Here is a 15,773-nt window from a genome sequence, read left to right as displayed (position 1 = left end):
TTCTCTTCTATGAACCTTAAAATGCAAGTTTCAACTAATTTAACCATCATTCAAACATATCTGCTGCAGCATGTTTCAGAACAAAATATTTCATGCAACTAAAATTTAGTGAATCGGTGAGACAGGCCATTCAGCACCCAGTATTTGAGCTTGCTCTTCAAAGAGCTATCCAACTGTCTCATTCCTCTGCTCTTTGTTCATAGCCCTACAAATTTTTTTCTCATCAAGTATTCATCCATTTCCCTTTTAAAATTGTTGAAGCTGCTTCCACAAACCTTTCAGGCATTGTATTCTTTGTCCACATCCCATGAATTAATGAACATTGCAGGCATGGCCAGCATTTATTGCTCATCCTGAATTGGCCTTGAGAAGGTAGTGGTGAGCCACCATCTTGAACCACTGGTATAGGTGTAACCTCAGTGCTGTTAGGGAGGGAGCTCCAGGATTTTGCCCCTAGTTAATTTTCTGGCCAGTATATTGGTGGTGGGAAATTCAGGATGGTAATGGCGTTGAATGTCAAGGAGGAATGGTTAAATTCTCTTCTTGGAGATGGCCATTGCCTGGCACTTAAGTGGTAAGTAATACTCAAGCCACACATAAGCCCAAGCCTGAATGTTGTCAAGGTCTTGTTGCATGCAGGCATGGACTGCTTCAGCACCTAAGGAGTTACAAATGAGATTGAACGCTTGTGAATTATCAGCAAACATTTGCACTTTTGATGGAGCAAACTTGATTGATGAGGCAACATAAGCTACTTGGGTCTATGACACTGCCTGAACGAACTCTTGCTCCAACATCCTGAGGCTGTGATGATTGGCCTCCAACAGCCACAGCTAGTTTTTTGTGAGGTAGGTATGACTCCAGTTAGAGGGAGTTTTTCCCAACACGTCCCCGATTCTCATTGACTTCAATTTTGCTAGGGCTCCTTGATACTACACACAATCAAATGCCACTTTGATGTCAAGGGCAGTCAATCTCACTTCATTTCTGGAATTTAGCTCTTTTGCCCATATTTGGACAAAGGCTGTAGTGAGGGTCAGAAGCCAAGTATCTCTGGTAGAACCCAAACTGAGTTTCAGTAAGCAGGTTGTTGCTCACGAAGTGCTGCTCGCTAGCACTGTTGACGTCACCGTCATTTTGCTGATACTTGAGGGTAGACTGATGGGGCAGTAATTCACTGGGTTGTATTCCCTTGCTTTTTCTGAACAGGCCATACCTGGGCAATTTGTCACATTGTCAGGTAAGAGGCAAGTGTTGGCTAGGGGCGTGATTAGTTCGGGAGTACAAGTCTTCACGAATAGTGTTGGGATGTTGTCAGGGCCCACTGCCTTTGCAGTATCCAGTGTTCTCAGTTGTTCTTGAAAATCACATGGAGTGAATCAACTTGGCTAAAGATTGACATCATTGGACCTCAGGAGAAGGCAGAGATGGATTATCCACTTGGCACTTCTGGACGATTGCAAAATATTGAGCCTTGTCTTCTGCATTCACATGCCGGGTGTCACCATCATTCAGGATGGGGACATTCATGGAGTCTCCTCCTCCAGTTAGTTTTTTTCATTACCACTATTCACAACTTGATGAAGCAGTACTGCAGAGCATTGATTTGATGTGTTAGTTGTAGAATTGTTTAATTCTGTCTACAGCATGCTGCATCTGCTGTTTAGCATGTTTGCAGTGCTATGTTGCAGCTTCACTAGATTGGTCCCTCATTTTCAGGCATGTCTCGTGCTGCTCCTGGCATGTTCTCCTACATCTGTCATTGAAGCAGGGTTGGTCCCTTGGCTTCATGGTAACAGTAGAGTGCGAGGGATATGCCAGGCCATGAGGTTACAAATTGTGGAGTGTAATTCTGCTGATGGCCCACAGCTCTTCATGGGATTCCAATTTTGAGCTGCTAGATCTGATCTGAATCTATCCTGTTTAGCACAGTGGTAGTGAGGAGGGTATCCTCAGTGTGAAGATGGGACACCATTTCCACAAGGACTGTGCTGTGGTCACTCCTATTCATTACGTCACGGACAGATGCATCTGCAACAGGCAATTTAGCAAGTTTGAAGTCAAGTGGGTTTTTCCCTTCCATTGGTTCTTTCACCACTTGTTGCAGTCCCAGGCTGGCAGATATAGTGTTCAAGGCTCAGGCAGATCAGTTAATAGTGCTACTAAGCTACTCTTGGTAAAGGATATCGAAACCCCTGATCTTCAACCCACCCCCCCACCCCCCAAACACTCATCCAGAATACATTGTGTCCTTGTTTTCCTCAGTGCCTCTTCTGAATGGTGTCCAACACGGAGGAGCACTGATTCATCAGTTGAGGAAGGTTAGTAATCTGTAGAAGGTTTTTGCCCATGTTTGACCTGATGCCACGTACACTGGCCTAGAATTTGGCTTTTATTTTAGTCGGATGTGCTTGCTTAACTTGGCCATCTTGCACTAACATGTGAACAGAAAAGAAGTCATGTTAATGCTGCTAACCTTTTACAACAAATGGATGGGATCCTTGTAAAGGCATTAAGATAAGGAACACAGCTTAAAGCAAGGTATTGTGTTAAGTTGAAGGAAATGTATGCAATTAGCTAGATTCAATTAAACTAACCCATACAACATTATTAACTATTTCCAATAACATTGGAAAAGATGGGGTTACAACACCTTATGGGAACCATCTTTGTGTGAAGGGTCATAGGAACTATCTTTGAGCATACCAAGTGAGGTCTTAGAGGACAATTGAGTTTCCCTGTCAGCATGGAGATTGTGTTTGTGGTACTGAGCCTGGGCAGTCGAGTTACCCTGCCTATATGGATACCAAGGAAGCTATCGCACTCTAAGGCATTTGAGAGTTGCCCCCTCAGTGCAAAAAATCAAAGTTGCTGTCTGCTTCTTTTGGATTGATCACCCATTTGAAAGCATGATGTCTGTAGAGGTTAGTTGATAAGGGAAAATAAAGGTAAAGTATACTTATTAGTTAGTTGATAAGTTTTAGTTCAAATAGTCGCTTGGCAGTACAAAACTTGGCAGTATTGTGGAGAAAGAGACATGCTGCCAAAGCTTTTAGTCTTGCACTCATGAAGACAGATATGCAAGAATACCAAATCTCAAAGGGAACAACAACTTATACTGCATCAGAAGAGGGTGCTGATTGGTTGGCAAGTGGACTCTAATTGATAGAAGCGTTGTCATCGAGAATGCACCAGGGAATAATTGTCTGCCAGGCTTTTGTTTAAATTCAAACTAGGCAGATCGACAAAGGTCAAGGTATTGCCATGGGGAATGAACAAGAGAATAGCTCTTTTTTCAGCAATACTCAAGTTTTAGTTCTTGAGTAAGCTGGTTGATTAATTTGTAGTTGATTGATAAGTCTTCGCCCTGATATTATTTGCTAATGAGGTCTTTGCCTGATGGTTATATCTCTGCCTAACTAAATCTGTTTAAAGGGGTAACTTGGGTCCCAATAATTAGGCTGCATACAATTACATCAAATTTTGAATTTATTAAATACCCTTTTTTTAAAAAAAACTTGAAGTCATGATACTTCATGGGATTCAGAGTCAATTTTGAGGACTCTTGAAGCATTGCTTCCTGAATGTATACTACTGTCACCACCTCTGATAGGTCTGTCCTGCCGGTGGGACAGATCATACATACCCAGGGTGACTGAGGACTCTGCGACATTGGCTGTAAGGTATGGTTTTGCAAGTACGACTATGTCAGGCTGTTGCTTGATTGGTCTGTAGGACACTCCCAATTTTGACTCAAGTTCCCAGGAGTGCCTTGCAGGGTTCAGTGTGCTACGTGTACCTTCATCATAACTAATGCCTAGGTTAATGCCGATGTATTCAAGATTACAATTTGTGTGAAAATTTGCTATAAAATTGCATTGGAAGTGAAAAAGATCCCAATGAGGATTGTTTTTACCTTTAAACAATTCTCCAAAAAATTACAATTGTAAGATCAGAAAAATGACTGTTTCCTGCTGTATCTGAACATCTGGTTACAAATGTAATTGGAGGATAATGAAATTTGAGAGTCATAGGCATGCCCAGTTAATGGGCAGAGATTCATTAAGACAGACATTAGAAGGAACAGGCCAAGGAGACTTGAGCATGTTGCAGTTATACAGACAACTCATTCCCAAAATTCCACAATCTTTTAACCCATCAATGTAACTGATTTGCAGACTAAACTCCAGGCCAAGGTTTGTAACATGATGTTGGCTATTAAAACAGATGATGACAATAGTTATCACTATTGCACTGGACAAGTTAATAAGTTTGAGATATATGAGTATCAAACTTTTAAGAACCACATGATTAAAACTGAAAGCAGTTTTGCTAAATACTGTACCTTATTTGAAATCAAAATACTAGAGATGCTGGAAATCTAAAATAAAACAAGCATCTGTGGAGACAGAAAGAGGTAATGATGCAGCATGATGACCTTTCTGACCTGAAAAGAAGTTGGTCTCTCTCTCTAACAGATGCTATGAGACCTGCTGAGAATTTCCAGGGTTTGCTTACATTATATACAACTTGAAATTTCAAATTATTGGTCTTCAAAAGTGTTTAAATAATAAACTTCTTGTAATATCCTGCACCTCAAAAAATAATCCATAGAACCAATTGCCTCAGCCAAAATGTTAACACTGAACTCCATCTAAATAAGGACAAAAGAGCTGAACTCAAGAGGGGAGGTTTTTTCCTTTATTCTTTCATGGGATGTGGGTGTTGCTGGCAAGACCAGCATTTGCTGCCCATCCCTAATTTCCCTTGAACTGAGTGCCTTGTAAGGCCGTTTCAGAGGCCAAGAGTCAAATCATATTTCTGTAGGTCTGGAGTCACATGTAGGCCAGAATGGTAAGGAAGGCAGAAGAATGGTAAGGAAAGCAGATTTCCTTCCCTAAAGGACCTTGGTGAACCAGATGGATTTTTATAACAATCGATGATAGTTTCATGGTCACCATTACTGAGATTAATACAAATCCCACCAGCTCCTATGGTCGGATTTAAAGCCAGGGCATTGGCCTGGGCTTCTGGATTGCAAGCCAGTGACATTACCACTGCTCCATCGTCTCTCTGTGAAGTAAGAGTGAACTGCCCTTAACAACAGGGCAGTATTTGACTAAGTGTGGCATCAAGGAGCCCCGGCAAAATTGGAGTCAATGGGAATCAGGGGAAAAGTCTCCACTGGTTGGAGTCATACCTAGCACAAATGAAGACGGTTGTGGTTGTTGGAGGCTAATCATCAGTCCCAGGACATCGCTGCAGGAATTCCTCAGGAGTGTCCTGGGCACGACTATCTTTAGCTGCTCTATCAATGGTCGTCCTTCCATCACAAGGTCAGACGTGGGGACGATTGCTGATGATTGCACAATGTTCTGTACAATTCGCAACTCCTCACATACTGAAGCAGTCCATTCCTGCATGCAGCAAGATCTAGACAACATTCAGGCTTGGGCTGATAAATGGCAAGTAACATTTACACAAGTGTCAGACAATGACCATCTCCCTTGACATTCAATGGCATTACCATTGCTGAATCCCCCAGCATCAACATCCTGGGGATTACCATTGACCAGAAACTGAACACGACCAGAAATCCCTTCTTCACAGCACTGTGTAGCTATACACCATGGACTGCACCGTTCAAGGCGGCAGCTCACCATCATCTTCTCAAGGGCAATTAGGGATGGGCAACAAATGCTGACCTTCCAGTGACATCCACATCCCATGAAAGAATAAAAAAGTTATTTTTAAAAAAAACATTAACAATTAACTCTAAAACATGCTGGTGTCATGGTGAATTAAAGCTGCAGTTTCTGGTTGCACAGAAGTTGGCCAGAAAGGCCCAGGGATGTCACTATGATGTCTTACTATCACTGGAGTGGCATCCCATCCATTTGCAGCCAGGAATCTTTGGACTTGTATTGAATACAGCTTAGATTAAATGATAGGAAGGTGGAATCCATGCCACTTGTAATAGGCTAGAATATTGTATTTTACCAAATTCTATTAAGCTAAGTTGTAACTGGAACAGTTAAATATAATACTGAAAATTATATTTTCCAGCACAAAATAAGCAAATATTTTAGAAACTATTAAAATGAGTAACTTACCATATGCAGTCATCGTGCCAACATATGGCCCATCAGCAACATTTTGGTTTTCTTCTGCTAATGCTTTGATGTAGCGTTTACTGAGGTCCAGAATCTGCTCTCGCAGCATAGTACTGCTTTCATGTTGTGTCCGTTGTTGGATGGTAAAGTGCAGAAGCATCATCCCCCATATGAATCCAAATGTTACCAGAAAAAATCCTAGTTTTTGTGAGGATAACTTCCACACATGAAAGGATGCCATTGTTTTCAGCAGTGAAGTTATTTTGGAGTGAAATATGCATAAATAAAGTACATGATCTTATAGGTTATGTACCCAGGTTAACCTGTTCATATTTCTGAAGTTCTTCTTTTAGGAAAATCATCTTCAATCAGGCAGGCCAGATACATCTATACTGTTCATATCCACCCTAGGGCAAAAAGAAAAAAAATGTTTTACAAAATATTATTGCTCATATAAAATACTGTCCATTTTGGAAGTGGGAAATTCAAAAAAATTATTTTCTTTAACGGAATACCAATTGTATCCAATTTTCTGTTTTTAAAAAAGTTTGCATTTGTTAAAAGATTAACAGCTACTCTAACAATGTTAAGGCAACATTAGACTGCAATGAAATTAAAGTAACTTTAGAAATCAGCAAGTTTGATCATTAAACCAATATTTAATTTCCCTTAGAAAAGATCGGAAAACTGCTTCTCTTGCTAAGTCGGCATGACATTTACCAAAAATAATTTCCCAAATGCAAATGTTATTTCAATATCTAAACGCATCAAAGCTTCTCCTGGGATATACCCAATTTGTAATGATAAAGTGCTGTACATTTTGTTCAGCAGGTTTTTCACTATCCAAAATGCATGATCTACTTTCACATTGCTTTGCGGGTCTCTGCAACGTACATTTATTTGCAAACTTGGCAAGCAAGCGAAATAACATTAAGCACAAATTACTACCCTCCTTTTACTTGAACATAATGAACATTACTTTCTTCTATGGGCGGCTTGGAATCACTGAAGGAATCATGGGTTACACATGCTCTGCACTGCTAAATTCTGATCATGAATTAACAAGTTACTCATTTCTTTGTTAATCGCTGGTCTCCACAGATTTAGCACATTTGTCACACAGATTCGCTGGTGACCTGTGTCCTTTACTCCAGATATTGGCTCAAGCAATAACAAATTACCCGCTTTCAGCAACAATTAAAACTACTGAGGTGATTTTAACCTCATCTTCCCTGTGGAAGATTTATGAAATTGAATCAGCTGTTTTTACACCTTGCCAATTTTATTTTTAGTAAAAACGGGCAGGCAATCCAATACTTGAGTGGCCCAAATAGAATTACCCACTTCGTTTTCTTGATAATTTTGCATAATTCCCCACAATTAGTATGTATAATAAAGTGAAGTCTATATGTGACGTCTACTCAGTTCAAAAAGCCAATTTTTTTTTTTACATGCTAAATTCCTACTTTGCTACATTGTACATATTAATAAATTCATATTTTGGATAATTCTTTACTCCTGATTGCTTTGAAAAAAGTTCCCTTTCATTTGGAATTATTGGATTCTTAGCAGTAATTTGTCTTACCTTCTTGGGACTGAGCAGTGATTTCAAGCGCTCAGGTTCAAGTTCAATGTAAAGCTTGAAGAATCACTCCTGCCCAAGATGCTATCAAAGTTTTTCAGTACAACCTATTCAATCTTATCAATCATGAAATATATTAAGCTCAACTCCACTGAACAGTGATGGTACTAATAAGAACATATGAAATAGGAGGCGTAGGCCACACTGCCCCTTTAGCCTGCTCCCTTGTTCATTAAGATCATGGCAGATTATTGGTCTCAACTCCACTTTCCTGCCCACTCCCCATATCCCTGGACTCCTTGAGGCGCCAAAACTCTGTCCTTCTCAATCTTAAATATATTAAAATGATGGAACATGCACCCCTGTGGGGTGGAAAATTCCAAAGATTCACAACCCTTTCAGTGAAGAAATTTCTCCATATCTCAGTCCTAAATGATTGACCCCTTATCCTGAGGCTGTGCCTCAGTGTTGTGGACTCCCCAGTGAGGGGAATCAATCTCAGTGTCTACAATATCAAGTCCCGACAAACCCTCACATGTTTTAATGAGATCTCTTATTCTTCTGAACTCAAGGATATAGGTTCAATTTACTCAGCCCCTCATTATAAGGCAATGCTCTCATTCCAAGAACAAAACAAGTGTAACATCACTGCACTGCTTCCAATGCAAATATATCCTTCCTTACATATGGAGACCAAAACTTGACACACTACTCCAGGTGTAGTCTCAACCAAAGCCCTGAACAACTGTAGCATCCTTATTCTTGTACTCCAACCCCCTTGCAGTAAAAGTCAACATGCGATATGCCTTCCTAATTGTTTGCTGCACCTGCATGCTATCTTTCCGTGTTCCTTGCACGAGTTTACCCAAGTCCTTCTGAACATCAACATTGACAAGTTGTGTCTTATAAAAAATTATTCTGCTTTTCTATTCTTACCAAAGTGAATAACCTCACACTTCCCCACAGTATACCCCATCTGCCACCTTGTTGCCCACTTACTTAACCTGTATCTCTCTCTGCAGCCTGTGTCCTCCTCACAGCTTGCATTCCCACCCAGCTTTGTACAGTCAGCAAACTCAGACGCATTACTCTGTTTCTTCGTCCATTTCATGAATATATATACTAAATAGCTGAGGTCCTAACACTGGCCCTTGCAGCGATCCATTAGTCACAGCCTACCAACCTGAAAACGTCCTGTTTATCCCTACTCTCTGCTTCCTGTCCATAAGCCGAACCTCTATCCATGCAAATATATTACGCCCAACTCCATGAGCCCTTGTCTTGTGTATTAGCCTCAAGTGGCAGTTTGTTAAATGCCTTTTGGAAATCCAGGTTAGCTACATTTGCTGGTTCCCCTTTATCTGCCCTACTAGTTACATCCTCAAAACACTAGTCAAATTTGTCAAACACAATTTCCCTTTTGTAAAGCCAGGCTGACCTTGCCTGATCATATAACACTTTTTTTTAAAAAAGTGCATTGTTAAGACTTCCTTTATAAGAGATTCCAGCATTTTCTCAGTGACTGATGTCAGGCTAACTGGCCTGCAGTTCGTGGTTTTCCCTCTCCCTCCTTTCTTGAATAGCGGAATTATGTTTGCTAATTTCCAAACCACTGGGAATGTTCTAGAATCTAAGGAATTTTGAAACATCGTAATCAGTGCATCCACCATCTCTGCAGCCACCTCTTTTAGAACCTTAGGCTGAAGGCCATCAGATCCTGGGAATTTGTCAGATTTTATTCCCTTGAATTTCTCCAGTACTTTTTCCTCTGTTGATATAACCTTAATTTCCTCACCTTTATTAGCGATTACACTCTATTTCTGTTACGTAACTTGTAACAGTTATGAAGACAGACACTTTATTTAATGTCTCTGCCACTTCCTCATTCCCTATGATAATATCACCTGATTCTGCCTCCAAGGGACCAACAAATATTTTAACTATTCTCTTTTCAAAAGCTCTTACAATCTATTTTATATCCCTTGCTAGTTTACTCTCATTCTATATTTTTCATCTTTTGATCAATTTTTGGTGGCCCTTAACTGGTTTCTAAAACACTCCCAATCCTCAGGCTTACTGCTATTCTTTGCCACATTATAAGCCTCTTCTTTTAATCTAACACTAATATCAGCTGAAAACAAAGTTCAACTTCCTGAAATGCTCTCAAGGTTTATCCACGTTCATACTTGAGTAGGCTTCAATTGGTTGTGATCCAACGTTGAGAATTTTTCAAATTTGTCAACTGCACTAAACAAAAGCAAACATAAATACTAATATTTCTATATTGCTCCCCACAGAAGACAGTGTCTCTAAGCGCTTTATGTAAACAGAGGAGATATTATTTTGGAAGGAGGATTGAAAGCACAAAAGCAATTTTTTAACTAGTTTTTGAAAACAAGATGAAAAGCTAAAAGGATTTTTGAAGGGAGATCCAGAGAACATACATCAAATCCAGACAAATTGATTGATGGTTTCCCACATACCACATCAGTTTAAAACAAAAGAGGTTTACTAAAGCCACTCCAGTAAACATTCATGTGACATTGTGGACTGACCCAGTTCATGCAAGTTCAGCAAGAGTGAGCTGTTACAAACCCATTCCTAGAATGAAATGGAAGTTTAAAGCATGGTTTGACTGGTAAATCCACAGGCATGGAGAACTAAGGAAGCCGTCAGTGGTCAAGGCTTAGGCTTCCTGTTCAGTTCGAGAAAGAAAATGCTGAAATCTAGTAAATAAGTCAGATAGTGAGAGCAAGAGCTCACTGCAGACTAGCTTTAGACAAGTTACTAAAACTTAAAATTGTACTTAACAAGCTAAGCAGGCTAGTGTCACATGCTTTGTTATTGTGTGTGTGTGTGTGTGTGTGTGTGTGTGTGTGTGAGTGAGAGAGAGAGAGCGAGCTGTGGCTCAGTCTCAGTTGAGTCACAAGGTTCTGGATTCAAGTCACACTCCAGGGCTTGAGCAGAAAAATCTATGCTGAAATTCTGGTGCAGTACCGAGGGAGTGCTGCACTGTTGCAGATGCCATTTTTCAAATGAGACATTAAACTGAGGCCCCCATCTGCAAGCACCAGCGGATGGAAAAGCTCCTCTGACACTATTGCAAAGAAAAGGAAGGGAGTTATTCCTGGTGTCCAGGTCAATATTCATCCCTCCATTAACAAAAAAAAACAGATTATCTGGTTATTACCATATTGCTATTTGTGGAACTTTACTGTGTGCAAAATTTCTGCATTACATCAGTGACTACACTTCAAAAAGTACTTTATCGGCTGTAAAGCTCTGTTAACAGAAGATGAGACAAATACATGACAGAAAACTGAGTAGAAATATACGCTGAAAGGCTGAGGTGAGGTAGATCAAGTTGGAAGGGATCTGTCAGATTGCACCAACTAGCAGCTTTTGTCAATTAAAGAGCACCTTGAGAAAGACATCAGGTGTAGAAGAGGTATCATGGTGGACTGTCTGCAGAAGCAGACAAACAATTGAAGGTACTCCTGAAAGCTGAGCTATGCTGTCACCAGGCAAGGACACAGCACAGTAAAAGTCAGCAGACAGTGCAGATGTATTGCCGCTTTAAAAGTTGAGCTAAATATGAAGGATAACTGCTCGGGCAACAACTGGTGAGATGTCAGTGCCCAAAGAATGGTCAATGCTCCACAATAAAGACCTTTAACAGTGAAACATTAAGACATATATGGAATATGAAGTGAATACTGTGTGTCATTTCTGTAGCAATTTTGGGTAACAAAAACAATCTGGCTGTCGATTCATTTTTTTCAATCTGCATAATAACTAATCATGGTGCTTTGAAATATTTTAGTAACAGGCTAATCAAATGTATCAATTTGATTTCAAGGTTAGCACAATTTATGCATTGTTAAAACTGGAGTTAAACCATTATGATGACTATTTTGTGCTATACAGTTCTTCATCTCCAACTATAATTTGCATTTATATAGCATCGTTAATGTTGTAAAGGATCTCAATTCACTTCAAAGGAGCGTTCTCAAGCACAATTTGATACTGAGCTACATAAGGAGGTATTAGAACAGGTGATCAAAAGCTTGGCAATAGAGGTAAATCTAAGGATAGCCCTAAAGGACACAAGTGAAATGGTGAGGTTTAGGGTTAGAATTACAGAGATTAGGACCTAGAAAGCTGAAAGCATGGCTGCCAACGGTGGGACAACAGAAATCGGGGATGCACAGGAGGCCAGAGTTGGAGCAACATAGACTTATGAGGCCTGTAGAGAGATCAGGAATTGGAGGGGGAGCAGGTGCAGGGGGTGCAGGCCATGATGGGATTGGATGAGAATTTCAAATGAGGTGCTGCTGGACAAGGAGCCATTATAGGTCAGTGAGCCCAGGTGAAGAAGAACAGGTGAGAGGCAGGATACAGACAGCAGAGCACTGGATGAGCTAGAAATTTGGAAAGCTGAAAGATTGGATGCTGGCTAGAAGGACACTGGATTAGTCAAGTCTGGAGGCAGCAAAAGCATAGTTGGTCACTGAACCTTCCTCCCAACCACAAAACCTCAAAATGTTAATGCATATACACTTCATGGACTATTCTTGTTCCTATGTTCAGTGATTTTCAGTGTTATCAAAGCAGGATACATGATTTGTAGAAAATGTATGTTGAGGAATAAAGTATTTTTAAAAATTACATCAATATCTCAGATCAGTTACAGACCAGTTCACCCCATCCTTTCTCCAGCAAAGTATTCATCAACAACTTGCATTTATGTAGTGGTTTAATGTAATAATTGTCCCTTGGCACTTCACTGAAGTGTAATCAAACAAAAATGGAAAGTTCTTGGAGGTTATAAGGCTAGAGACTATTGCAGAGATAGGGAGGCATGAGACCACAGACCAGAAAATGTTTAATTTGCAACACTGCTGGACCAGGGACTATGGAACCAAATTAGGTCTGTCAGCAGGGTAGCAATGGGTGAATGAGACTTGGTGCAAATTAGGATATGGGCACAGTTGTGTATGAGCTTAAGTCTACGCAGGGTGGAAGATGAGCCAAGTTAGAGCTCAAAAAAATCTTTCCACTGTAGTAATGTCGGTATTTCCATACTAACTATATTAATGAGCTCTGAGCAACACTACCAACTAAATGCCAGTTTTGGCTTATGGTTTATACCCATTAACTGGCTGAGACAAAAATATTTCACACTTGGACTACGCAGTTGGCAGAAGGCATATTTTTGGCTCCTTCAGCTGGTGCCACATTTGAATTTTGTCCCCAAACTGTACACAAATAAAATTATATTTACAAAGGCACACAAACACACATCATGGGATTCGGATAAGCATTTTAATCCGATTTCGGGCTTTCCACAAAAATTCACGCCCGGCGATTCAGCTCTCCTTCCATTTCTATTAGGCTCTCTGCGCTGCAGACATCTAATACTTCAGGGAAAATGTGTTTCGCTTAATAGAAAAGCAACATTTCTTTGTAACCGAGTAACCTTGGACAGCTCTCCTCTCCTGGTCCCACCACAGTACAAATACTCACGACAATTCAACGCTTGAGCAGGCAGGGACTCCTACTGCTGTTTTAATTAATGATAAATAAGGAGGGATGTCAGTTCCACGTTTATAAGAGATTCCCGGCAGCCTCGGATGTGAACACACCTCCCCTTATCACAATAAAACTGCCTCGCCCACCCTGACAGACACGAATTATTCACAGTTAAGATTGACAACCTATATTGCGAAGAGATGTCCCAGAACAAAAAAAAAACATAGCAACTATTTTTTTTTTAAAAAAAAAACAAAAAGAGAAACCGAGAGAGAAAAAAACGAAAATCAAATACAAGCGAAAGGGGAAGCCATGGTTCATCACCCTCACCTGGAGGCGATCTCTGTCCATAGATAACACGAGTCTTATTTTATACCTACCCAAAGTTAATTGAAGTTTAACGGCCGCTCACTATATTTCTCTTCCCCCCCTATGGGTGTCGTAATATTAGGTTTTAGCTTTAACTGATTTCTCAGCGCAGTGCCGAGCCGCAGCCTCTCTCGAGCCCCTTTTTAAATCGCTTGAGCACAATTGGCCAAGGAGCGCCGCCGAATCCACTGAGCATGCGCCAGGGCCCACTCTCCTTTCTCTCCCCCCCCCCCCTCCTTCTCCTTCAGGAGATTCGGTCGGCGGCGAACAGATGATTCCCCCGCCCCTCCCCCTTCGCTTTCTCTCTCTGCCGTCCGAGCCGCAAAACGGGACGGTGGAACCTGCTCGATCATTGCCGCCGCTTACCTTACCCCTGCCACATTCCCCTTTCAGTTCATTTTCCTCCCGAATCCCGTGCTAGTGTGGAGAAGGTTCCAGAAGCGGAAGGCGAGCCGCTAAGCAGCGGCGCGAAGCTCGGCTGCCCAGGGTCCTCGCCGTCCTTGCTCCTTTAGCTCTCTCACTCTCTGCCTGCATTCACTTCGGCTCAACAACAACACGGGCGCTGGAGCCGGCCACGCGCCGGGTGAAACACTGCCACCCGCCGGTCAGGCTGAGTTCCTTCAGGTTGACACACACACCCCACTACGGCTGCAGTCGCCACTGCACACAATAAAGGTACTGTACTGTGCAAGTGTGAACTGATCGCATTTGCTGCAATGATAAAAAGCTAACAAAAAGAAACACACTTAGAGGATATTGATTTTAACATCTCGGAATAAAGGATCGTCTTAAATATAACATTGTATTCTGCTAGTATGTTTCTTTTTAAATAAAACCATTTCACTTTCTATCCTCCCCCTCCCAGAAAACTTAACGCCAGCAAAACATTCACCTTTGCGGATATGCGAAGTCTTACCTTTAGTGGTCTGTATGACTCACTCATTCGTAAAGTAGTCTAGAACAAGAAGGTCATTGAGTCCATTGAAACGGTTTCCAATTGAAGGCATCCCGTCTCCTGAAAGATCTTTTTCCAAAATCTTTTGCTTCTACACAAATTTAAAGATTCCCTGTATAGGGTTTCCTAAAGATAAAAACAGCCAAATGAAAATCTCAAAACATGGCACTAATGATACTATTTCACAAAATAATACATATTTAAACTCATTACAGTAGTGTTTTATAAAAATGATATATATTAAGCATTTCCTGTGTAGTTTATTACAAAAACAACTTGAATTTATATAGCAGCTTTAATAAACATCCCAAGGCACTTTACGGAGGTATAAAACAAAATATGATACCAAGCCTCATAGTAAGATACATAGCTAGGTTTTCAGGAATATCTTAGAAGGGTCATGATAGAGAGATATGCAGAGGTTTCATGAGGTAAAGCTGGGTGTCGTCAATATGGTTTGACCAAGGGCAGCGTGTGAATGAGGAAAAAGAAGGGAGTCAAGGATAGAAGATACTTGAGGGACACCAGAGATACTATGTGGAATGGGAAGCGAAGCCATTGGTGGCAATTCTCTAGCTATGACTAGGTAGAAAAGAATGGAATCATGTGAGTGCAATTCCACCCAACTGGATGGCAATGAGGAGATGCTGGAGGAGGATGGTGTATCCAACTGTGTCAAAGACAGATAGGTTGAGAAGAAAGAAGAGGAATAGTTTGCCTTGGTCAAGGTCACATAGGATGTCATTTGTGACTTTGATAAGAGCTGTTTTGGTACAGTGGAAGGGGTGGAAACTTGATTGGAGGGGTTCAAACTTGGAGTTCCAAAAAAGATAGGCACGAATTTTGGAGGTGACAACATGTTCAAGGGCTCTGGAGAGGAAAGGGAGATGGGGTGGTAGTTTCTAGGACAGTTAGGAAGTGAGTTGTTTGTCACAGAATTCTCAACCTCTGACCTGCTATTGTAGCCACTATATTTCTGTGACTGACCTTGTTACCAGCAAAGCCAGAATATCAATGGTGGAGGATTCAGCAATGGTAAGTTGAATTTTAAGGGGAGATGGTTAAATTCTCTCTTGTTGGACATGGCTGTTGCTTGGCATTTGTGGTACTTATCAGCCCAAGCCTAAATTTTGACCAGGTCTTGATGCATGTCAGCATAGACTGCTTCATTATCTGAGAAGTTATGAATGGGACTGAATATTGTGCAAACATCAGTGAACAT

The 15,773-nt window shown here is 40.9% G+C and overlaps 1 protein-coding gene across 3 annotated transcripts in view; it reads right to left on the bottom strand.

Moving 5' to 3' along the window:
- mgat5 (alpha-1,6-mannosylglycoprotein 6-beta-N-acetylglucosaminyltransferase) overlaps positions 1-14,128 on the bottom strand; it is a 106,145-nt gene extending 92,017 nt beyond the window's left edge. The window contains exons 1-2 of one of the 3 annotated variants that reach the window (XM_078552408.1): positions 13,963-14,128; positions 6,114-6,520 (exon numbers count right to left, since the gene is read on the bottom strand). In XM_078552408.1, coding sequence (XP_078408534.1) covers positions 6,114-6,354 — 241 coding nt within the window. In that variant the 5' untranslated portion in view covers positions 6,355-6,520; positions 13,963-14,128. Of the gene's footprint in view, positions 1-4,345; positions 4,400-6,113; positions 6,521-13,607; positions 13,784-13,962 lie in introns of those variants that run through there. The other 2 variants (XM_078552407.1, XM_078552409.1) reach the window with 2 other exon arrangements.
- Positions 14,129-15,773: the final 1,645 nt, after the last annotated feature.

The sequence above is a fragment of the Cetorhinus maximus genome, chromosome 11 (assembly GCF_964194155.1).
Source record: "Cetorhinus maximus chromosome 11, sCetMax3.hap1.1, whole genome shotgun sequence".
Taxonomy (NCBI): Eukaryota; Metazoa; Chordata; class Chondrichthyes; order Lamniformes; family Cetorhinidae; genus Cetorhinus; species Cetorhinus maximus.
Note: the sequence above shows the minus strand (reverse complement) of the source record. Positions and strands in the feature narration are given on the sequence as shown.